Source organism: Bombus bifarius, unplaced genomic scaffold (assembly GCF_011952205.1).
Source record: "Bombus bifarius isolate JDL3187 unplaced genomic scaffold, Bbif_JDL3187 scf7180000009343, whole genome shotgun sequence".
Lineage (NCBI taxonomy): Eukaryota > Metazoa > Arthropoda > Insecta > Hymenoptera > Apidae > Bombus > Bombus bifarius.
In genome coordinates this window covers 1,224,902-1,250,985 of record NW_022885057.1, presented here as the reverse complement: position 1 = coordinate 1,250,985, position 26,084 = coordinate 1,224,902, and the positions used below count along the sequence as shown (strand labels likewise).

The window sequence follows — 26,084 nt, the reverse complement described above, 5'->3', positions numbered from 1 at the left end:
AATGTAGATAATGTACGAATCTGTACGCTTATTATGATTTAATACTTTGTAATTGCTATCTCTGAGTTAACCAACTCCGGATTAATCGTTCAGATTGTATAACAAACGAACAAATTACCTTCGACTGGTTCGCTCTGATTTATCAACGTCGACTACAACTCGAATTTTCCAATTAACTGATAACTATTCAATAGAGAAACGATTTTTAACTATCTGCGATCAAAGATATCGTGTTTCTTTATCATATGTACTTCACTTTCACCGTCGCTTTTTCGATAAATCAACTGTACCAGGTGGACATGAATAATAAAAGCCCTCCCCCATTTTTCGAACCGTGACGCGCAATATATCTCCGAACGTCATACCATACGATATTATAAAAATTAAACCATCTAATTCCAAATGAAAGAGACGCAGTTTTTGGGGCTGGAAGGGGAATTGAGTTGTGCGACGTGTTCATAACGCATTCGTTGACAGGTGGATAGAGCGCAATTTTTTAGCGATTCCGATACACGCGATTCCGAGAGCGGATCCACTTCTCCATTCACGTGGCGAGCCTTGGAAACTAATTATTTTGTCAGCTGCATTTCGACAGAGAACGAATCCCGAATCGACAGGTGAACGGCCACGCGAGCGTACACGCCGCCACCACCACGTCGCGCCGCGCCGCGCTGCATCCTCGTTCATATCAAACGATTTGTCCCTCGAAATATTGAATTCGTCGTTTACCGAAGCTTCCCTCTCGTTACGGGTATTAATTTTCGCCTATCGGCTATCACCAGGAGCCGGAGTCACTCGCGAGTCGAAAAACTTGCCAATCATCACCGTGCACCAAAATCGGTGCGCTTCCATTACAAATGTACTTCTGACACTGACGTTTTTCAAATTAAAATCTTCCTTTTCCCTCTATACTACGATCCAATTTGGTACAAGAAACAATACATCGAACGCGATTTGGACGGACCAGAGAATTGGTTTCGAAAATTTCGAAAGTTACAAAATGAAATTAAAAAAAAAATTTTTTTTTGGTGTATACAGTAGCATTAAAAAATTGGCGTTAATGAAGATGCTGCAGATACCTCTAGTTTTGTAAGATCTAGCGATTTATTATTTTATTATAAAAGAAAACTTATTACATCGAGAAATTCTGCGTGTGGCCGCGTAACCACGTTACATAAAAACCTAGCCGCGAGGACGCAACGATTTTTGAATTGGATAACGGGTTTTCTGTACCGCGTTTGCTTCGAGTTGCCGCAATTCGTCGAAAGCGATTCATACGCAGATGGTCGACTACTAATTAGAGTTCGTTCAAACTACAATCGACGCAACATCGACGCATACAATACTCGCCCGACTTTCCTCGTTGATAATAATAATCGATACGTTTACCAGACTTGACCGTTCGATTATTATATTTACTGGATTTTATGTCTTTGTGCGGATCGTACGAATGTTATTAAGGAATAATAATAACGAGTGCGGGAACGTTATCTGTACGGATTATCGAAGGGCAATTGTCGAAGTTAATGGGCTCGTCTTTGTCCAGGAATCTTAATCATTCTGCACGCTCGACCGATGGGTCGATAACGCGCGCGATAATCGAGACAGCAACATTGCGCGGTATCTGGTCATCGGGCTGTACCAAGCGATCTAACTTTCACATCGTTCGGGTGGCACCTGCGTGGTCGCTGATGATTCGCGAAAAAGAATTCGATTCTCATAAAATGTCTTTGGAAATTTGAATCTAACTCTAAAATTTCGATCGAAACATTTGTATGTGAAAATCTGAATTCAGAAATTTGAGAACTGCAATATGAGAACTATGCGAGGTGTGCGTATTCTTTCATTCTTTTAATATTAAAAATTAAAACTTCTTGGTGCAACGCCGAAGCGAACAATTAGAGTTTAGCGGCTTCCACATAATTTTGGAATCAGCGTGTGAATTACGATGCGAAAATTGCAGTGGCGATCTCTGTAATTACGTGTAACCTGGATCACCGTTATAATGATACAATTAGAAGGAAATTGCAACGGTTAATAAGTCCGGCAAGCCATTTTCGCGGCGGGGCATGTCGCGTGCAAGAAGTTAACGCGAAACACATAGAAGCCGAGTCAGCAAGCACCGATCAAATGCATGTCGACAAATTCGACTGCATGTTACCTGGTCCGGATTCACACCTCTAGTTTGCACGTGGTAACTAACTAAAACGTTCCGTGATGTAACTGCTAGTTACTGATCGTCATCAACGCTATTTACGGTAATACTTTGCTGTAATAATTTATATAGTTGTCATAGTTGATAGGAAATTTGAATATCGTACAATGACGATAATTTTTAATTTTTTGAATAAAACGAAATTTCATTTGAAATTTTAGAAAATCACATTAATTCAACTTAAGGAATTAGTTTGCTATCTTTAATGTCAGAATTCTCGAATTAGATTAATTTTTGCTAACGATAAGAAATTTCTATGATAACTTTATTTAATCAAATTCATAACAATTTAGAATAGAATTTCAATGTAAATTTAGAAGATGACATAGTGGATTAACCGATATTGTTACGTAATGTAACACAACCCACTTGACGCTTACAGGTCAGTGAAACACCTGCGGGTCTATTGCAAACAAAAATGCATGCGGTAACATTTACGCCTCGGGGAAAATGGAAATGTGTAGTCCGATTGATGGATACGCGTACGCATCTATTTCACAACATTCATAATAACATGCTTTAGATGTCATACTGCGCTGATAAATTACAAGACTTAATTCCTATATATCCATACGTTCACGATAAACTTATAAACCACTTGTTACCGCCTTATCTTTGAAACTATGTCATTTTAAAATATTCTGATCGAATATATATGTATGTATATCATCAAGACGTTACGATGTGTAACGATATATATCACGTGTACTAAATAAGAAAGTATCGCAATTTAAACGACATTATCTTTCATGCGCATGAATTAAAATAACCAACAAAGATCAAGCTACCTCACGTGATTGCATCGATTCTTTTAAAAACACCACTTTTCGCGCAAAAATAAGGAACCACTTTCAAACTTACGTTGCGTGAAAATGCGCGCAGAAACATTCGCTTGCACGCCCGAAGCGGATTCGGGGCCTGTATGCTCGGTTGCCTTCGAATATGCGAATCCCACGGATGATCCCTTTCAGTGGGTCTACTGGTGTTTACCATAATTCATATTAATTGTCCCGAGCAGCTGTCCCAAATCCCACGCGTTACCGATGCGCGCATTTCGCTGCGGGACAAGCAGCTCGAATAGTTTTACTGGCCTTTACTTGGGCTCGGCCACGAACGGAGCATTATCGTTTTCTCTACCAGTGTACAAACCACCGTTTCTCGTTTCAACATGCTCTCGTATCCGTAGTTCATGCGAAACACTGTCGGACGAAAGGGAAGAAACGGCGCGCTTCTACCATACCGAGTACAAAATGAGCTTGAAACTGTAAGAATTCGAATTATCGTCGCCCCAAGAAATCAGGCGGCGTACCAGTCGTGTGTATAATGTCATGACTTGTAATGCCACAGGACAACAGGGAACGCGGTCGTCGAATGTATGTAATTTTTGACAAAAAAGGAGCGTGGCTTAATAACCGCAAGCATCACAGTATCACATTGAAAGGGAGGTTCGACGAATTCGCGTGCTTGACCACGTTTTGAAATGCAAAACAACCGATCGTGCGGTTTTACACGCGGGACAATTTACTGCTTTCTCGTCCATCCTCGATGGCGAGATGGGCGAGAACATAGAGGTGAACGGGACAAGTCGAAAGTAACCATCGATTCGACGTATTACACAGTAGAACGCAAACGATGTGCGAAAGTCGACGACATTTAAGACTGCAGGCAGTAGTACACCTGTGAATATATGAACTTTAATTATCGTCACACGGAATGGCTAGCTAGGGATTGTCGTGGTAATCATGATGATGATTAGCGATCCTGGTGGTCTCTTTTGATAATCACGAAGACATTTTGTTCGGCCCGATAACTGGTTTTGTGGTTACCTTGTAACCGCGTCCCTTTCCCTTGCTCTTTGCAAGTTGAAGGTGAGAGTCATTACAGAACCTTGGTATTTCCCTGCCTGCTGGCTCAACAGGAATCGTCATGAGTCAATGCGCCAATGAAACACCAATGAACGTCGCGTTTTCTTAATTTATCGCCGAATTTAAACGAGCTTAAATTTCCATTTCAGTCATGAGTATTAGTGTAATGTAAAATGAAGTTCTTCGCACGATGAATATAAATTTACTTTAAAACACCTGTCGATTTCTTATTTATAACTTATTAACATATTTAATTTATGTTTATTAACATTGACCTACAATACCATACATTTCGCGAGTAATCCTTCGATCGCTATCCCCATTCCAATTTGTCCTCACGATTCACACGAAAAAACGCCACGTTATTGTTTCTGATCTCACAGGGTGTGATAATGGCCGAGCATTTCTCTCTGGGCTCATCATGCGTGCGTCTTTTCTGTCGATGGAGAGGCTTTCACGTATTCCTCTCTACATATCGGTAACAGTAACTCGGATGGGCATAAGCCGAACGCTGGCTGCTCGTTTTCTCTTCACGGGTCCACGGCGACGCCACGTGGCGGCGCGTGCCGTAAACTAAAAAAGACCCCTCGCGCTCTTGAGTCCGAGTTCAGTTGCGGGACGAATATAATTAACCATCAGTTTTAGGTTTCTTCAGAGGAACAACACCCTGATGAATATATACTCACTCTCTCGCTTCCTTTCTCTGTTTGACACAGATGAGACGAAAATGGAGGAAGAGGGAAAGTGAAGGGTAAAAAAGAAAAACAGAGGATAGAAGAACAGAGAAAAACAATGAAAAAGGTGAACTGGCGTGGCGAAGAGCTTGAGGGGTTTGGGAGGGATATGAAGCCACGGAGGCGGCATATATTTCACAGGTCGAATGGGCTACGCGCATAAAACAGACGGAATACGAGAATGCTATTAAAATAAGCGTGGAAAATGTGACTGTTGCAAATATAGATAGTATGGCGAGATAACGAGCTGAGTATAATTGTCAGTTTCGTGGCTTAACATGTGCTACTTGTTCTTTGATCGAGCGCGTTTTTAATGACTCCTAGCAAGTTGAGTTCCGAACATTGGTAAGAGCTAGTATTGCGTTTGTAAAACAGGAATATGCATTCATGTTCTTTATTAAAGGTAGTGCACATGGCTTTGATGTAATTAGAATGAGAAATGAGCGTGTTATGATATTAATAGGTAACACATAAAAGTAATTCCAACTGTTAAACGTATATTTTACGTGTCGTGCCTTTTGTCGGTTCTATTAATTAAACGACCGCGTACGTAAATATGTTTACGTAACTTTGTTCAAGTGATTTAATTCGGAGAGAAAATGATCGATATAGTTTCATTTTCCTCGATCGCCAGGAAGATGAAATAGTTACAATCGGTTTGATGATTTTATTAAAAATACGCCTAATAACTAGAATGGAAACTGTAGTAGTAGTTCTCCTAATAATAGGTTATTCATTGCATGAAAACGAAGATGAATGAGAAAACAAACGAGTATCGATAATAGACGTTGATGTATCGAGAGAGACAAGTTTTACGTAGCAAAGGCATCCATTCTACGTTCATTTCTTTTTTAAAGCGTTTCAACCATTTTTTCAGTACCTGACGTTGACCGAAGAAACATCTGCCGCGGAGGCGATCGTGATTTAATTAGCAAAGTAATTGCAGGGTCGAATCTTTCGATATAGCTGAAGGGGACGTTGACGGGCTTGATTGAAACGTTGCCGGAAAAAAATAATCCAATTTGACCAAGGCGGTCGTTATAGCGTTAATTGCGTATAATCTCGAGCCTCGCTGTTGCAACCCTTGATCCAGATAATAGTTGCAAAACCATTCAACCGCGAAACCTTCGATCATACTAAACTACCATGCTGCAAAAGACTTTTGGTACTCAACAAGGAAAATCTTTACTTTACGTAACCAAACTTTTACTAGAAACCAGTCAATTTGTAATTTTTCTATTTCTCTCTTAGACTTAATAATTCTATCATTTACTACGTGATCATTGGTATGACGAAAAGCGAAAAACAGTGTAAAGCTGGCTAGATAGATTGCAGTAAATATTAAACAAAACACTAAAACACCCGCTGAGCCGAGGGATATTCATCATTTTGGGCGATTAATTAATCAAAAGGCCGGGCTCGCTGACAGCGGCCGATACTTCTGGCTTGAAATTGGCGAGCACGTGGTAAGAACTCTCGAACCCGAACGGGCCGTGAAGTGCGCTTAATAGTGCTGTCTAACAAACAACGGGTACTTCAGTGCACTTCGCTTAGCAAACAAAACGGGTTCGTAGGACACGTGCGAAGCTAAAATCATGATACTGTAAGCTTCACTTTTGTTACGCTGACCCTCCGATAGGAGAGAATGTAGCTGGCTCGAGTAGGTAGCCTAACACGATGGAGAGCGAGCCGGGTGATCCAATTTATGTTAGGTGATTTTCTCCGGCATAGATAATGGATTTTATTAGCGAAAGCTTCGTTTCGCCGGTATTGATCGTTTATCGATTCGAGCGCCGCGAGGAATTAATTCTGATGGCTAAAGCTCTCGACAGAACGGATTAAAATTCACTTGAACGCGTACGATTAAATTCTCGCGTTTACATCGTACCCTCGTAGTTTGATAAAATGTATATATTATGTGCATAAAATGTATGTACATAAATAGTGAAATAAAAGCTTTTGATAATTACCACTCACCTTTATGATTAAGCTATGATTATAGAGAATACATGCTCTGACGAAATATCGTACTGGCGAATAAAACATCTAAAGATTGAAATGTATACATTCATAAGAATTCATACAGGCTGACGAAAGTACATACTTATACATTTTACAGAGATCACAAATTCATATTCGTCAATATTGAGGTTGAGGTTGACTAATTGAAGAACGAGTGGATGAATTTGTAATAGAAAAGTATATTGAAATAATTAAAGGTATAAGTGTAATGTATAAGTTTATGCTGATTCAGATCTTTACTCTCTTAGAGTTACAATACAATGGAATGATAGAGAGCACGTTCATATATTTATACCAAAGGGACATTACCAAAAAAGTTAATTTTATAGCTTTAGCTAGAGGCTACAAGGAACATAAATAGAAATCTGTTTATTAGTTCCTTTGTTCCTAGACCTTGCAACCCAGAACACAATGTACATTCAAGGGTACAATAATATGCACCTCTCCTTATTTAGAAACTTCTGCGTAATAGCAGTCTCCAGGTCATGGATATACATAAATAAAGATGTAGAGTTTTTCTTGTAGTAGTTACTTCAACAATCAAAAACCATAGCCTTAAACGAAGGTACTTTCAAAGAAGGAAAAGACACAAGTTGGAGAAAACAACGGGTAAGATCGTCTCCACGTCCTCTGCGAAATGGATGATCAGTGTCTCTAGTGAATGAAGCGGCACGCGGACAAGCCATTAATACGCGGCACGTAATCGATGCCAAATTCGATATTCGAATCGCAGGCCCGCTCGTGGTTAAGTACCTATTAAGTGTCAGTGTGCAGAACGATACTTTCCATTATCCGCGGCCGATCTCTGTTAGCCACTTCCGGCTTCCGGTTACATGGCACGCCGGCCGGAGGCGGTCGGCGCCTCGGGCTACTGCGGCCCCAAAAATAACCAATAAGCGACCAATAAAAGTAGACCGTTAAACGGCCAGTTGTACGCTCTCTCGCGAGTAAAAGAGCTACCGGTTAATTACAGGTCTAACCCCATAGCGCGGCCCCAACGGCCGTAGCCTTAATAGATCCGTCTTTCGACGAGCGGCCCAACCGCGTTTGCCCGCTGATTTCTTGCTTTCATCATCGCGCCTCATGGAACCAACATTGTGGCGTCCAAGAAATTTTACGACGAACGGTCTTCTTAGCAAAGAATCTTCGTTGTACGTGGTTATGGGTTGAAAAAGTTGCTTGATTTTTTTTAGATAGACGTTATAAGTCGAAACTGGCAGGATTTAATGAAACAATTAATGGGATTGTATGGAAATGAATACCTTTTAAAATCGAATAATCACTGTGTCTTCATTCAATTGGTTAACCATCGGAATTTAAATGCTATTACGCTCGACCCGAACAAATTTAGAGAATAATTTGACCCGTGCCATCCATAGAATAGAGCAATTCTGGACAGCGCTATTCCAATATCACCAATGTTCGCGCGTGGTATAATGTAAATACAAATCGGTGACGCTGGTAATTGCAATTATTTACAATAGACAATAATTACCGATCGACGTGATTTATTACTATCAATTCGCGTTATCTCCGATCTTAATAGCAGAATTTCACCGGGATCGATCGCCGTGATCAATAAAAAATTTCCACAGCGAACAATGCCGACTCTGCATTGTATAAACGTTCTTTTGATCGTTGTGCCGGCAGCTAGGTGTAGTTTCAAATAGAAATTCGCTTACATACGAACGCCAATGCAAACACGTCGCAACAGTGTGTCATAAAATGCGAATATTCGACCACGATGGACAAGACGGTGGAATCGTACAGAAGTGATATATCGGTGGCTAATAACGATCGTAATCTATAATCTCGTTCCGAGGGGCATTCTTCATCAATTTTGACCACCGTATGGAAAAGAAACGGTCGACAGGTTGACTTGACTGGACAAGCAGGCGCGATTCCCAAACGGAGGCTCTTTCGGGAGTCGTGTGCTCACCACGGGGGTCGTATCCCGCAGGGCTTCAGCACCGACACCTTCTTCGGCCTCTCTTTCTATTCTTTCTCTCTCCCTCTGTTCCCGTGCCTCTCGTCTGCTATATCCTCGTATTTGTATTTATAATGCGCATGAAACTATGCTTCTCTCGTTTGCCCCGTTATAAATTCTCGCGCTACTCGACATTTCCCTGGAACAACCTGCGCGACTCTCTCGTTGTCTATCTCCTTTCCTTCTTTGTCTTTCTTCGTTCTTTTTACGCGGCTAGATATACGCGTACTATAAATATTAATAGTATTAATACGAAGGCGGTAATACTCGGCGGTGCAGTATTTGATAATTTAATATTTGCCGAAACGAAGCAGTTAGCGTAAACCTTCTCTCGCCACTTTGAATTTCAGAATTTCCCGTGTCTTGGAAACCCTTTGTACTTCCTACAATACGCTTTCTCTTCTGCGCCTATAGAAGTCTTCTGCTCTTTGAAACCACTAGCGTTATATTTCCCTTCGTTTTGATTACTGTGATATTACGCTTTTGTTGCCCGGTTCATGATATACAATTTACCGTTTCACCCGTGCTCTATGCAAAACGCATTTCAGCCGACTGAATTCGTAAGCGCGTAACAACTAAAGCGCCGCATAAATAATTCCGACCGTTTTTCATGTAATTATGTTTGCTCCTGAATTACTTTTCAATTCGCTGGCGAACACGCATGTTATCTGTCGAGATTCTTTTCTCGAGGATTTCGCGGAAATTTCAATCCCGTGAGACAACAAAATAACGCGTATAGTATACAAATTAAATGATGCAATAATAGGATGATTATTTAAATTAGTGGAAAACATTCAATCGGTGGAAATATTAACATTGAAACCAAATTAATATTTATTAACAATTTTTAATATTTAATCATATCAAGTATAATATCCGTTGAATTTCATTCTCGTTATGCCACGTGAATAAATGCTCCTTTACGTAAAATAAAGCTAATTATCTAATTTATGAACGTTTCATATTGCGAATAAAATACCGTAATGACGAACAATCGGTTAATTATCATTAAAAATATCAAAATTAATTAAAAGCAACGAAATTATAATCAGGATTGGAAAGAGGAGGAGGGGAAGGTTCCGATGAAAATGTAAGTCGACCGAATATTGTAGAGAATTCGAGAGCGGTAGCGAGCCGTGCTCTCTAGAACAGTATCCAAGCACAGCGTTAAAGAATTGATTAAAAAACAAAATGAATCACGGTCGATGAATCCCGCCACTAAAAACTCATTAAGCTACAGATTCGGTCGGTGATTTATCGTGGATTATATTAGTTGGCCATGCTATGGACACAATATAAAACTACGCGACTCGTAATTTACTGCTAAGACGATGCTGTCGTTGAGAGAATTATCGTCGTTCATGATGTATCGCGTTTTTTTCCACATGACCAGAATTTGGTTTGATTACGAGAAAAAGAGATCTGTTACTGATTGTTGCTTTAATCTGAAATCTAGCAACTCTAATGATTACGGCAAAAGGAATGACTAATGTTAGAAGAAAATACACGTGGGTTTATCAGCCAAGGAAGCTCTACATATCTTACTTTTTAGCATCTAATGTACAGTGAAAACTGGGGAAATGAAGAATCTCAGCTCTTAGGATATACTACTGACGTTCAGTTTTAACTTACATTATAAAACATTCTATGTTTACTGATCCACCAAACTATAGAGAATAGATACCGGAGAAAAATCAGTTCCACTCATTCTGTACGAACGCTAAGCAATCTTCAGGAATAGCAAACTACGCCAGGTATATCCGCTAAACGACTCGTTAATTGTATTTTTAGGGGCTTCCTACGAGAGGTCTCAGTTCCTAATTTACCGACTAGCCCGTTTGGTTTATAGGCGCTCCGATGTACCGTTTATAGTATAACCGACACCACACCTCGTTAAATCAAAGGACCGGAATATGCTTATAGCTATACGTCCCCCAAGAATTATAACCAAACGAGTGGAGCATCTTCTGACTCGATCGAGCCGCCATAGTCAGGGCAACCGTAAGAATTCCTGTGTGCAATATCTATTTCGGCTCTCTTTGTGTATGATTTTTGAAGAAATATCATATACAAAGTGGTTATTTTCATTTTACCTCTTATTTATTTACAAATACACTCGAGCAAAATCATTAGTTAACATATGATAATTAAGCTGGAAAGAGAGAAAATATTAAAAACAGACGTTCGATACACATTTCTACAAGATCGTTCCGACAAGTAAAACCAAGGATAGTCAGTCTTACTTGCACAATCGGGGCAATCATAAATAACGTTGACGCCAAACAAGCTACAATTTACGGCTTGTTGAACTTCTACTTCTAGTGAAATATGCCGACACTATTGGGGAACGCTTGTACCAACCACCACATCCTCCAGATATATCTCCTTTTATGTGTGTATCGGTGATCGAATCGAAGTACGACCGTCTCGTCCTAACGATCATTAAACCAGAAGAAGAACGGACGATCGAAACGTTCTTACCAGTCGATCTTTTCATCTACGAGAAGTCTTTAGAATCTATGACTCGCTTCTATCAGTTGAAAGTCTCCCGCATCGATCGTCCCATTCGCTAGGTGACTGTTCACGAAATTTCTTCGTGACAAAGAGGAATTTGAGACGAAGTGCCCGGACGGACAGAACCTCTAGAGAGGTTGTGGTTCGCCCGCGCTTTATTAGGTCACCCTGTACAGAAGTTCGCGAACTGGCAGGAGGACCGGCGCGGTTGTGGCGCGCGGGTGAAGAAGAAAAGAAGAAGAATAGCAAAAAGGAAAAAGTCTACCGTTCGTCGGTGGGACAAGGAGAGACAAAGGGGAAGAAAGAGAGCGTCAGCCATATGGACTTATCCAGCAACGTAGTCCGAAAATAATAAATCTCTGAGCGTGCTGCGGGATTATTAAAAGAGTCCCTAGCTCGTTCCCCTTCGGTAGAGGAGAGCGTAAAAGAAAAACAAAACGCATTACCGTTTCTTAATGAAGCTGAGGGATACGAACGAGCCGAGGCAACGAACGAGAGGAACGTAGCAACGCACCGTGCAAACAGCACCACGGACAGACGGACGGACGAACCGACGGAATGGATGGACAGACACAAGGATAGACGGACGGACAATCGGACGGTCCGACGTTCAGAACTAATTGGAGCCACGAGATATTAAGAGAGCCAAAAACAGACGAACGAGTCACGGTGGGACGGAGAATGTGGACGCTGCCGATGCCACGGAAAAAACTGTAAGGGCTCCCGATGGTTAAGGGTGGTGAGGTGTTTGAAAGGATCATTAGATGGGTGTGCACCGATCGAACCGCGAATGATCACATTAACAGCTAGTTCGTCCGTGTTATGAGTTTGTTTAACGACATTGCGTCTGGCCGTTTCAACCGACCCTCTCGGGCAAACTTGATGTATGCTCGAGAGAGAGAGAGAGAGAGAGAGAGCGCGGATTTTCACTTCCGAACGACGCAACAGTTTAAGTGAAATACCCTTTTTAATAGATTTAACAACCCGAGAGGATAAGATTTGCGAGTAAAGAAAGAATATATGGTATCTCTGAAAAGAAACGGATAATACTTTGTAAATCATTTCCAGTAATATATAAAAACTTTTATGACAAAGGTAAATGTAAGGGTATGTAAAGGTACATAACAAACATCGTTTAAGAAGCAACGATATATTCATTTCTTTCGATTTTACCAATTAATGTCAACGATGTTTCTCAGCTCGCGAGGCATCTTGCAGATGGCTAATATGCAAATGAAGATCTAGATCGAAGATATTACCAAAAGCAAGAAGCATATAGATTTTATTACAGAAGAAACAATACGCTATTACAATAACGTTAATAATGAAATATTAAAACTTGTTAAAAAGTAGACGAAAACGATTCAATAGAAAGATACGAACATGTTAAATTTTCTCGGATAGCAACGTTAATTAACAGTTCGACCGCGATATGAGTTTGTTTAATGATATTGCACTGTGAGACTTTCGCGCATTATAAACGCGATATCCTTATGCGAAATGATGTTTTGGACACGCGTTGCGTTTATTTGCATTAGCTTTGCATGCAGATGCACCAGAAATACGCCTTGGGTATCGTAACGTATGGCGACTCACGTCAACCGCCAGAATGACAACATAAAGTGAAATAATATTCTGTTAGCATATCCTCGAGCATCGGCATTACGCGATATAGATCTTTACTTACGTTCAAATACATCAAATACATCATTAATTTACTATAATAGATTAGGTTATTACTATCTTTCTTACTTTTCATTATTTTATACAGTAACTCTTGCTTCTATAAAAAATACGCTCATTTAACGACAATTGCGCTAGTTTAACGATAATTGCGTAAGATATTACGAAGAAATCCATGTGCCGTATCGTTGCAAAGTGTGAGTTGACAAAAGGAAACTAGGGCTCTGGTCCCCATAATAAAAACGATCTATGATGATATTTTAATCTCTATTTTTATGTTCCCACAGATTATAGGCATCTTGGGTTACAACAAAAGCGAAATTAGCATGCTTTTACGATAAAATCTGTGCCTTCGTATCATTATCGAATTATGGCTCGCTGAAGATCGTAATCAAACTAAGATGATTCAGCTAGAAAAACGCCTACGTCGTGACGGTCGTTGCTTTTTAATTTTTATATTAAAAATGCACAAAATAAAACCTACTGAATATTAAATCAGTCGAAGGGAAAAAAATGGTTCAGCGATCTAGCACATTTAATGTTATTATAATTAATATGATGAAAGATACTGTTACATACATAGGTGATTTATACAGATGAAAAAATATATCTTCGTAACAGATGTACAAAGAAATTTTTTTCGCTAAAGAAAAAATACAGAAAAAATAGTTAGTTAATTACGCAGACAAAAAATGTATATTCCAAATCAGAGGAAACACAGGTTTTCCTTTTAAGACCCTAATCGGTCAGGAGGTCTTCGAGTTCGGTACTTTAAAACGTGTATTCCTTCAATTTTCTAGTCGAGTAAGCGTTCGTTGAGGGCTCTTGTGTGTCTGGCAAAGCGTGCACTATCCTGTTACGCGATCTCTCCCAGCCCGCAATCAAAATTCAAATCACACTTTTACAGCCGAACATAAAATCAATATTCGCCCTTTGGACATGTCCCTAAATTCCATCGAAAACAAATCAATGCACTCCTCGGGTTTAAAGACGGGAGATATCGACAGGCGGATACTTTCAATATCTCTTGCGTCTATTTTCGTATATAAATTTGGAAATCGATTCTAGAATAAATGAAGATTAAATAACACAGGTATTTAATTGAAATTGTCCTGATCACTTATCATTCTGCGATATTACAATAGGAGAGTTAAAAGTCGTTAAAAAAAATTTTAACGCAAGTAAGAAAATTACCTAGGCACAAGCTGATCCATCGAAAGCAAAATAAGCTATAAAGAGAACTCTGCGCGTACACGTTGTTACGTACCTGTCAACACGAAAAAATAGATCATCTGATGGCTGCAGAGTCCAAAGTGTAGCAAAACGAAAAGAAGCGTCTTAGGCATCCGGAATAGTGCTCTTATAAATGGTTTTTCTATATTGCCTCGTGTCTGGCTCACGTTGGACATGGACATGGGTTACCAGTTCATTTAAATAAGTTAAGGGTCTCGCTTAGTGCCTTAGCGGGTCCATTACAGCTGGGCAAAAGCGGCTAATTACCTGCCTGACGTGAGTTATAAACCCCTCTCCGGCCATCGCTCCTACCTTTGAATATTTTTAACCGGATCTTGATTTTTACAATGAAAACGTCCTCCTCCTCCCCATTTTTGCAACGTTCTTGACCTGACTTTATTATCGCTATAGGAACTTATTCGCGCTATTTGTATTCTACAGACTCGCCTATCTGTATCCACATGGCACTTATATCATTGCGTCGATAAGAGCTGATGAAAGTTAATTAATGTTACAAACGAGAGTACACGAACGTATCGTATCGAAGGCTGAAATGCACGAGACAGGATCGTTTAAACGTACATCGTTTCGAATCGACTCGTTTCGAGCGAGCTCGGGAGTTTCTGTTATTGGCTATGCGTTCTATGAAACGTGGTCCCGATTGAATACGAAAAATTAACTGTCCACGCGCGGACGTTCGTAAAACCGTATGTTGATGAAATTTCTTATCGAAGATAATTCACTGGCGATACGTGATATCTGATGTTATTCGTTGTCGATTATTTTATAACCGCCTTTCAGCGCGAGACCTTTATAATCGAATAGAATAGAGATGGAAACGAACCGACTCGATTACGAATGTTCGACATGCGACGTAATTCGAGAATGAAAATTGTCATCTCGAAACGTTGTCGTTGAATTTACGTTAGTTTTTTAACCAGCGTGCCGTGTTGAATCGAAACAATCACGTTCAACGACGAAAACTCGATTGAGATCGTGTACAAATGTTACATCGAACAAAAAAAGAGTAAAAAAAAAAAACGTTGACGACGAATCGTTCTAAATCGCAGGATCAACTGTGTTTTGCGGCGCGATCGGTTAAACGAAAGGTTTTTTACCATTACCAGTCACGGCAATTTCTGACAGTCGAAATTTCGTAACAAACGATCGGGAAGGCGGTCCCTTTTGGACAGAAAATTAATCTAGTTTGTCATAACGTGGGCGGGTTAGTTCAAAGTGCCGCTAATGAGAAAAAGGCCGACCCGCGTCCTTCTTATTTGTCAATGGGATCATCGTGCCCATGAATCAAGTCAGGGAGATGTTCACTTGGGCTCTTGAACCGCATGGGTAGAAATTTTTCTTTTCTCTTTTTCGTGAGGAGCGTACGACATAAAGTAGTTGCCATTTAACTAATTAACAGTTACAGAAATAATTAAAGATAGCCAACGCTTAAGTACGCAATGCCCTTGCAAAGAATGATGCACGTTAGAAGCGGAAGATTTTGCTAATTATACACCACGTGTTACATTTTTCTTTTCGCGGAGCAATTTGCAAAGGCTTTAGGCTAAAATTATCCTCACATATAATCGAATCTCGAGCTTGTTTAAATAATAAGAACTCGGAAATAGTAAAAATTTGATAATTTTCTTTGATAATTACTTAATTAATATGTTTTGCACTCTGTTTAAGAAAAATGATTTTTTTCTAGATATACCAATCTATCATCGAAATCAGTATCGATTATCCAGAATACCGAAGAACGTCACGCAGAACGGTTTCTACATTTTCTTTGGACCTGATACTTCAATTTTGCGTGCAGTGGCCCTAAAAAGCCCTGGGGGACTGGTTAGCTTTGGTTAGTGGTCGTGGAACGATGCGAACGACACGAACGGCTGACGAAATAGACAGACACTAGGGCGGAGGGAGTCTATTTCATGGTTAATTTGGCTAACTCGATTTCACCACCACCATTGCGACCAGCAACTACCACCCTCAAAAAACCAGGATCACTAAACTAGATATAGGGTAGATTCAATGGTCACCCTTCTACCGACGTGCAGTTCGCGAGTTCGTGGTCCATGAAAAACCTCGGAAATTCACCGTTACGATCGTTTCACCACTGGGAAATATTTAAATAATATTTCAAGTTTTTTTCTTCGACGAAGAAGAAAGTACGAAAGAAATTGTCGTCTAGAAAACGCCGTCAGATCATTTGCGTCTTAAACTCTTCTTTACCCTCGAATTATCCACAAAGCACCACAAAGCTACTCTGGATAAAATAAATTAGCAGTCACAACAATGAGAAACGCTGCGAGCAGTAACGAATGGATTGCAACAAATCACCGAAGAAGAGGAATAAAGTTTCTTTAATCTCAAGAGTTGAAAGATGGAAGAAAGAAAGGAGAAAAGTAGAAACAGAAGGAAAAAATCGAGGTGGCGAGCGCGAACGAGAAAGTCAATTGTAGTACGTGCTGTCTGTTAGATATGTATATAAGAAAAAGATAGAACGAAACAGGGCCAAGCAACGGACCGAGCAAAAGTATAATCTTTTGTTTCCGTGATACATAAGATGATAGCACAGACTGTGGCACTAGCCATCTTAAGTCCAGTTTTTCTGCAACGACGCGATGATCCTCCTCCACGAGCGTTAGAACACTTTTCTGACAAGCCGAACCGGGCCAGCATCGTCAACGTCGTGTCTACCGGCTCTCGCGAATGACAAAGGAAAGCATTCTCGGAGAAAAAATCTCGGGAAAAGTTGGAAGCAAATATTAGTTGAACACTGGACTAGTCATTATTTCTCTTTGTGCTTGCAAATGCTACTCGCTACGATGTCTTCCGCAAAAGGGCAGAACAAAGGAGCATGTCATCGTACAACCAACCCTGCCCTTCTCCCCTTTACTGCCTCAACGTTCACCTCCTTCCTTTTTCTCTCCTTTCACTTCGATGCACCACCTTTACCACCAACCACCCTATGCCACCTACTACCCACCTACTCTTCTATTTTTGCTCTCCTTCTCCAATCCCTTCCCGACTACTTTCGCTTCGCCCACTCTCCCCACTGTCCCTTCATCTCTTCCTCTCTCTTTTTTTATGCTCCAGTCTTAATTACTGGAAGCAGAACGGGTTAAAGACTAAAACACAAGCCGACGTCGCTTGACTGATCACGGCGCGTCGCGTCTGACGTCCGTGCCAAATGAAAACAGTCTAGAAAAATTATTATTGCGGAAGATATGTGACACCTTCTGACTTTTTTCTTCTGCCATTTTTCATCTAAATTCCTTAGACCATTCTCAATCTTTTAATTTTTAAGTAAGGAACGATTATCTTCGAGTCACCCTTTTACGAGTGATTCTGTTTTATTGTATTTGCAAAAAGTTTGAAAGTTTACGAGTCGTTGTACCATTGGAGATTTGCGTTATCTTATCATCATTTTTCACCGTGAACCACATTTTCACCTGACTCGCTTCACTCATTTCGTTTCTCTAATAGTTTCTCGCGCTTACTCGAAAAGTCATGAAAGTTATCTCTGACGGAAGAATTGCAGTACACCGCGAAACGCGTGCAACTGAATTTGCCTTCTGCATTATACAGGAATGTGTCTCGTAACATGCTCGGTGTACATAAGCGCGCATGAACAAAGTGCCACAGCCCTTTGTACCCGATGGGGGTGACAATGGACCTCGTTCTCCGCATTGTCACTGGGTTAACCAACGTTTCCAAGGGGTATCACGGATGTTTGGCATCGCCGTGGCTCGGCCAACATCAGCTCATCATCTTTTATTCAACCCTTTGCGTGCAGCATGCTGCGTACGTGACTCGCCCGTGGAGCTGTAATTACTGAACATCAGCCGTTTTAGAGAATTCCGGTTCCGTTCTACATCGAAGTTTGAACGCTAACAAAGCGAGCTTAGTTTACACTACATGCTTGCCTGCCTCTCTCTCTCTCTCTCTTTCTCTCTCTCTCTCTCCCCTCTCTCTTTCTCTTTCTGACTCCCTGTTTCTCCTCTCGTGTTGCGTTCATACAGCATAAACAATAATTGAACAAATTCTATTCCAGTAGATCTCTGAGAGGTCTACACAGTTACATCGATCGTTATAAGGCATTCAGTTTAAGTATAAGTTTCTGTAATCTATATATCTTATTGTGTAAAACATAGCAATAAAGCATCGATAATGAGAAAAAATATAATATCTATGCTTCGATGTTACTTAGTTAAACATTATCAATATATTATTCCACGTTCAAAATGACAGTTATATCTGAATGGATTTTTTTTACACATTAAAAATTCCTTCCAAAAGTTTTGGCAGCTGTACAATCTGCAAATCTTCGAGGCCGCGCAGCGGTAAACGTCAAACGGCGGAATGAAATCGAAATTCAATTTCTCGTCCCTCGTGATATCCGTTCGGTGCGCGAGAATATCCCTCGTGAAACCATCATACGATTACGCTAATTCGGGTATCATTTATTTTTCGTTCACCCTTCCTTTTCTTTCTTACCCTCCATTACGTCGCTCGCCGTGCAAACGAGTCATTCAACCCCCACCTTCAACCCTCTCCTTTCCTGTACCTCGTGAGCTGCTCCATAGATCAAGCAACTTTGAAGTGCGCCGAGTTTTTGATGTAGCCACCAACTGTTCCTGTCTCGTTCACCATGCAAAGCAGTGAATCACGCATTAGGCTAAGATGAAGAGACAAATAATCGGAGTAATCGAGCGACCAATCTACGAGGCAATTGCTTACATCGCGATAGTGTTAAGCAAACAACTTTACTTTTCTGCGAGTTCAAATCCAAACAAAAGAGATATCGATCATATTGCGTTAATTGATATCGTTTTCGGACAATCTGGCAAACTTTATACATCTCGGATAATGCTGTTTAACAGGTGCTGGATCTTATATTCCATAACGATATAATGTCGGAGCTAACGCAATTCACAGAAAATTTTACAAATACTGTCAGTTGGCGAACTAATAACCTATTCATTTTTGACATTTTGTAAACGATAATATATCTCAGAAAAATTCGGAGACGAAGTTTATTCGTTACTAAAATAGTTTACCAACGATTTAAAAATTAGAAAAATTATTAGGCAATATTTTAAAGTTAAAAATCAATCAATGAATGCTTTAATATTTGTTACGACAGAGACATGGCATCGAATGACTTTAAAAGGAAGATACTAGTTACATGACTTTTCACAATACGAGGGGCAATTTATGTCGTACCTGTCACGCCATCAAAAGGATTGGAGGGAAATCGTAAAATTCGTCCGGACATTGTTCACTTAATCGAAGCCGAAGAACGCACTCGGTTCCCTACGACACAAGTCGTCGGTTTAACGCGCGGACACGAGCGCGAAAGTCGAGTGGATAGCGAAGACAAATATGCGGGGGACACGAAACCGCGCTTCAGCCTCTTAACTCATCTGATTCCAAGAGAAAGCACGTGCGTGTACGAATGCACGTGCGTGCACACGCGCCCGACCACCTATATGAAATATTGCTCGTATGTTGTTCAGTGGACATACTGCTTGCTTTGGTGGTTTCCCTATCCTTTACGCCGGTTCGATCGGGGAAGATTGGTGGAAATCGCAGAGGACGGATGGACAAACAAACGGGGACAAAGATAAAACGCGATAAAGGTGAAAGTAAGAGAGAAAGAGTAACAAATCCAACACGTGGGACCGAAGTATTAATTCCACGTTCGATGCACCCCCTGTTATTTCAAGCAAAGACACAAGCCGACGCTTGCCTTTGCCACGCGTACGCATCATACTTTATTGGAAAATGTGTAAATACTATGCTGCCCTCTCTTTAGGTTCTTCCTTCTTTTTCCTATATTTTTATCTTGTTTTTGACACGCGCTGTTTTACTCATTTTGAAGATTGGGCTCTACTTGCAAGTAAATACAAAATGCAATGACATTTGTTTCAAAAATTCATATTTAAGAGAAAAGAGTTATCAATTACTAATTACATATATTGTGTACAATATGCTGTTTGGAATTTATTAATACAGAATTATTCGTTAAACGCAATATCTCGTTAAACGTATTACGCGATATAATTCTCTTTTTGTGGTAAGATCACGAAATCGATTGAAATGTAGAGTAGAGATTTCAAACATCTGACATGCAGATATAATAAGAATCACAAACTATAGAATCTTTAATATTAAAATGATAATTCGAGCGTTATGTTTACGAAAATGCAACCTGGCTAAACGTTGAAAAACGAATTCTAACTGTGTATTCTCCGGACCGGAAGAGGCGGCTACGATGCCAAAACTACCGTCTTTTAGGCAAGCTAGGTAAAGCTAGTGAAGTTCTCTAACAATATAATTCGATATGGATTGAGTCTGCCTAAACGTGTTTCCGTTATCCGCTATGGTTGAGGCCTTACATTTCCTGCCGTCGCTATATGATTTCCGTGACTACCGAAGGGGAATCTTGATACCCGCCATACTGTGTCGAATATGTTTCGACGATTACCGATGTTTTTCACCACACGAATGACCTTTTTTAGGTTTCCCTGCAATCCTATTAACTTTTTACCGTCGAGAGAAATTTCTTCTAAACGAAAGTCTGATGTGTACGATTAATTTTTCATGACCACCTCTGATTCGATAGCAGCTGATTTACTCCGAAACTGCTCATGTTGGCAACTTTCTTCACAGGGTTAATTGTTTTTAAGTGTTCACCATTATAATTGACTAATTTACCTTCAAAATTACACCAAAGAACATTTACCTTAAATTATAAAATGTATCTTAATATCCATTAGTCCTCATATAAGAAAATGTCAACAATGGACTTTGTAATTAAAATAATTAAATTTCATAGTACAAATCTGTCATTGTCACGCATAACAGCTAAGAAGCTGCTTCGATCCAACTTACTCTCTAAAGCAAATATCCAATTTAACAATGTGACAAAATTAAAACAACGCTACTCCTAATCCCATGAAACAACAGATCCAAGATGAACCTGAGCTCGACAATCGCTGGTTGAATATTGCCTAATTTACGCTCATCTCTGCACACGGCGTCGTTTTTCAGCAGGCGTAATCGCGCAAACTCGTTCCCCACATCGCATACAGAATGTCGGGACGCGAATCGAGCGTCGCTAATTTGCCTCGATAATGACTGCAACTACAGCGGAGAATTAACCGGCGAAAAGGGAGCCGAGTTGCCGCGGCTCGATCCGTATCTGTCGCCTGGTTGGCTGCTTTATGAATGGGGAGGAACCTCGGTGATCGTCGCGCGATCACGGAAGAAGATTGATCTGTCCCCGGTGATCTGCGACGTTTATTAGGAATGCCCGAGGTAACAGGCTGCACCGGCTCGTTTCGTCCGACTGAGCGTTCAACACGATCCACGAGTTCTCTTTTATGGTAATAGCTCGAAATCGGGGCACGCGACCGACGATCTTAAAAATCCTGTTCAGAGTCGGATATCTATTCAAGTGGCGTTCTTTTACAGAAAGTGAATTCCGTCTGCATTTCGGAGAAATCAAGTGCTAGATTTAATTAAACGAATTTTACGGGACTTTATTTAATCTTACGAATTGAAAATTAACAGGATACAAACTACTAAGTAGTCTAAACGAGGAGTTGGTTTGCCCCTTCTCGTGAAACACGAAATTTTTTATCAAAAAGCCTGTGGATCGCAGGAAGCTCGTAAATGAAAATTTAAATTGTAGCAAATTGATGTTTTTACTTTTACATACGTTTGGTTTGTGTGTCTAATATTGGTCCTATTTGTGGTATATCTGTTGTGTTGTTCAGCATATTTATCACGCGATATATACATTTATACGGTGTACAAATATTAATAGCAAAACTTCAAATGAAGCTCGAATAATTAAAAAGACGGATATATATATATAGAGTAATATTGACAGATAATTCCGGACTAAAAGCTACTCCTATTTCAGTTCATTGAATAACTGACCATCCGTTATAACATAATCACATTGTTTGAGAAAATTATGTATATTACAGGTTTCATCCAATTTTATCGTGCAACAACAACAATACAAGACCCATTTAGCGCCCTTATCTGAGCTATTTAACATTCGATCTCAATTGCAGCGAACAGAAACTGAATATTACTTGCGAAACGCGTCCGCGTACTAGACATTTTATACTAGCATTTTCAACACGCCAGTGATTTCTAACAACGCAAATTCATCGCGTGCACAACTCGGCACCCATAAAAGCAATCTATTCGTCAACAAATATTTACCATCTAAATTATTGCACTTTCCACGAATTAAGCGACACAGCTTCGCGCGTTACCTCTGTTCGTCATACAACTACGTATTTACACGATGTAATTGCATTTACATATAATCCCAACCGACTTTTATACGCCACAATTCGTCAAGCATTTCTCTTAACTTTTGCACAGTTAACGCGTGCCGAAAAAGCCGAATTAATTAAGCCACTCGAATCGTTCGACTATTCTCCATTGTAGGAGGAACATTGTACAGACTGTGCCAGTAATAACAAAACGATCGTGGGAACAATTACCAGTAGTCACACTTTTCCATGAATGGGTATTATAACAATCTTTGATAGAAAGTATTCTACTATCTGCAAAATAGAATCTAAAAAGATACGAATGGCAATATACTTTAGCAATTAGTGTATGGTACTTTATGTGTACAAGAATTATCAATTTGCTTTGTAAGAATGTAACAATAGATTTTTTACCGTTCCGTTACTTCTGTTGTAGCTTGCGTTTCGATGAAAACGCAAGTGAAAATTGAAATTGACACTTACCTGCCAGGCATTGGAGTCCAGAGCGAGATAAGACATATTGTTGTTAGTGTCCTCCGTGATTGAGAAAATATTGTAGATCCTGAGAACCCGTTGCCAGTTGGCACTTCGTCAATATGAAAGTTCTCACTCACGTCCCGAGCTGATTCGTAGGCGGCATCTTCCGTCGGTGGCCTCCACAACGTGAAAAATGTCCTGCAAACATATTTGATAAGAATTTTATTATATACAGTTGGAAACACAGGATCGATTAATAGAAAAAAGGTAGAAAAGAAATTTTTATGAATTTGCATAGTATAATAACATTGTGAGAACTACGATGTAGAATAGGTACTAAAAAGAAGGAAACATACCTATACATATCTCAGAATAATTGATTACACTGATTCTATCTTTAAAGCTTAAAATACTATAATTGCTTACGTGGCCGTTTACATCATTATCCATTCGTTTCATATTTCTTCTATTGTGCCATATTGTATTACTACGGTTTTCGTTCTTGTTTTCATTTGTTCATTACTATATTTCAAGAGACAATAAAAGAAATTTCATTTATACAGAAACAAATGAACAAAGACAAACAATTCATATATGTGAGCATCTTACGATTCAAAGCATTAAATTTCAGATAAACCTAATAGATTACATTTAGGTAATATTTACTTCAACGAAAATAAATTTTTATAGCAAACTATTCAAACTAATGGAAATATCGCTAATTTTAACCGAACAATGCAATGTTTATGCGGAAGTGGTTCTTCACTACAAACTTAACATGTTTTGAAATGAAATGCATTTCGCTGAAATGAACGAGGACGATTATATGTAACAACTCCGAATGTGTTAATAATGATATGTATGCATTTATTTCTATACGGCAACAATGCTAAAAGCTCGAACGTTATAATCGGCGTTTATAATAAAGCATGATAATGCATTCTCGAATTTTCCAACAAAACTACCAAAACAAGTATTCGAAAAAATCAAAGAACAATACAGGCGTACGAAGATAATAGAGAGTTTGGTGGAATGTAAGAGAAAACATATAAACAGGGTGAATAGAAGCCGAATTCAGAAACGGGCGATTAAGATAAATACGAAGGTACGGACAAGAAGAAAACTGAAAGTTGTTCGAAAAAATGTGAATTATACTGTCGTCGTTTCAAATCCCCCGGGCGCTCCGTCAACGGATAGAGAACTTAGTTAAGCAAAGTTAAATACGGCTCCCCGAGGTGGCACGACCACTTTTTAATTGTAAACACTTTCACGAAACGAAAAGATAACTCGAGTTATCCCGGTACACGGTGATTTCGTAAGTCGATATTGCTCTGCTATTCGACAAAAAATACATAATTTCGTTATTTAAATTATTTATTATATCGCTATATTCAAGGTGATGATTCGATTAATACATGCTCATGGTCGCCAATAGTTTAATGGTACTTATCGTGTAGATATTACGATTATAATTAGGCGTAATCAGCACTTGAAAGTACGAATTATGTAAATTTCACTTTTTAACATGACGGTTCCATATTAAGTAACTTGGAATGATAAATCAGGAATTTAACGAGGGCTTGATACGAACGACATAAAAATTATGTAAATAAATGTCCTTATTATTGAGTCTAGATTATAGAGTTCTTATGATTAGAGTTCTTAAACTGGAGCGAGTCATGAAATTGATTTAGAACTCCTCAATATATCGATCAATTACACAAAAACAGCATCGGGTCTTCTTTCATTGAAAACGGAACAAGCTTACGTAACCTATACTCGTTGGCAGATAACCTTAAATGTCACGTAACCGGAGAAAGAAATCACGAAAAGCAGTAAAACAGAATAGAAAACTCTCACGTACTCACCACAAATTTCTTGGAATAAATTAACAGATTGTCCACGCCGAAACACACCAAAATTAGTCCCATACGATTGAAATCACAGCGACACAGCGTCGTTCGTTCCAGACGTTTTTTGAGCGCGAAAACGGAGTAACGCCACACGTCACGAGGGGTCGTTCGAAGAAAAACACTCGATACGTGGTTTGATTCGCGCTTAGAATCGCGTAAACAAGATTACAAAATTACAACTCCTCTCACTCGTGTCAGTAGCCCCGCGAGAATCCACTGTGAAACACAAGCAAAGCGTGTGCGTCGCGACGCGACTCCAAACGTAACTATAATGTGTTTGCTGATGTTAAAACGTCGTCGCGTTTACAAAGATTTTTTGTCCTATTCGTGAAAGGACAACACGGTAAACGGTTTTCAGGTTAACTTTTAACGAGAAAATCAATTCGATCTCTCTTTCTTTTCGGTTGGCCTATTGTTTTCGAATATACGCACTCGCGCACGCTTACTCACATACACGATCAAGGCCCGGTAACCTAATCCTCGGCTAGATTAGCAAGGGCTAATTCGAAATGCAACCCGCGTCTTCCTCTCTTTCTCATCGACTTCTCGATCCCCTTCTTGCCCTCTCTTTTACTCGCCTCCCCTCTCCCTACCTTTCGCCTTTTCTTGTGCGATATTGTTTCGTCCTTCGACTCGTGCCTCTCTCCTTCCCTCTCTTTCTCGCTCCTTCTTTCCGTTCTCCCTCTACCTTCCTTTCTCACTCTCTCTTTATTTCTCTCTGTCGCTCTCACACCCTCGCTGTGACTACTTAGACGATGGCTCGTATAATCAGCAGACACTACGATACCATTTGGCAGTACGAGGACACGAATTTTTGTGGATACTAATAGAAGACAGTGGCCCGTGTGCCGCGATATAAAGACGCGTGGACGAGAACGAGGATGGAAACGACGACGAGCGCGACGATACACGACAGGAAGGAAGAAAGTGACTTTTGTACGTTGTACCTCCCCCGGTGTGTGTTGCCACCGCACGTGGCGCGTCGCGACGTCGCACTGCGCTTGAGGCAAGAGAGGCGCCGCGGCGCCCCCCAACTCCTCTCGACAGCCACCCTTAGTAAACCACGCTCCCTACCTCCTCATCCTCCCTTTCGCTTCGTCAGCCCGCCCGCCCGCACCTGCGGCGCGTCCACCAC

At 40.1% G+C, this 26,084-nt stretch overlaps 1 protein-coding gene across 2 annotated transcripts in view; it reads right to left on the bottom strand.

Annotated features, from left to right (window-relative positions):
- Positions 1-25,164, bottom strand: part of LOC117215037 (transcription factor AP-2-epsilon) — a 201,616-nt gene extending 176,452 nt beyond the window's left edge. For both annotated transcript variants that reach the window (XM_033461421.1, XM_033461422.1), the window contains exons 1-2: positions 24,905-25,164; positions 23,043-23,234 (exon numbers count right to left, since the gene is read on the bottom strand). Coding sequence is in view for 1 of the 2 variants with exons in the window: in XM_033461422.1 (XP_033317313.1) it covers positions 23,043-23,078 (36 nt within the window). In the remaining variant the exon portion in view is untranslated. The remainder of the gene's footprint in view (positions 1-23,042; positions 23,235-24,904) is intronic.
- Positions 25,165-26,084: the final 920 nt, after the last annotated feature.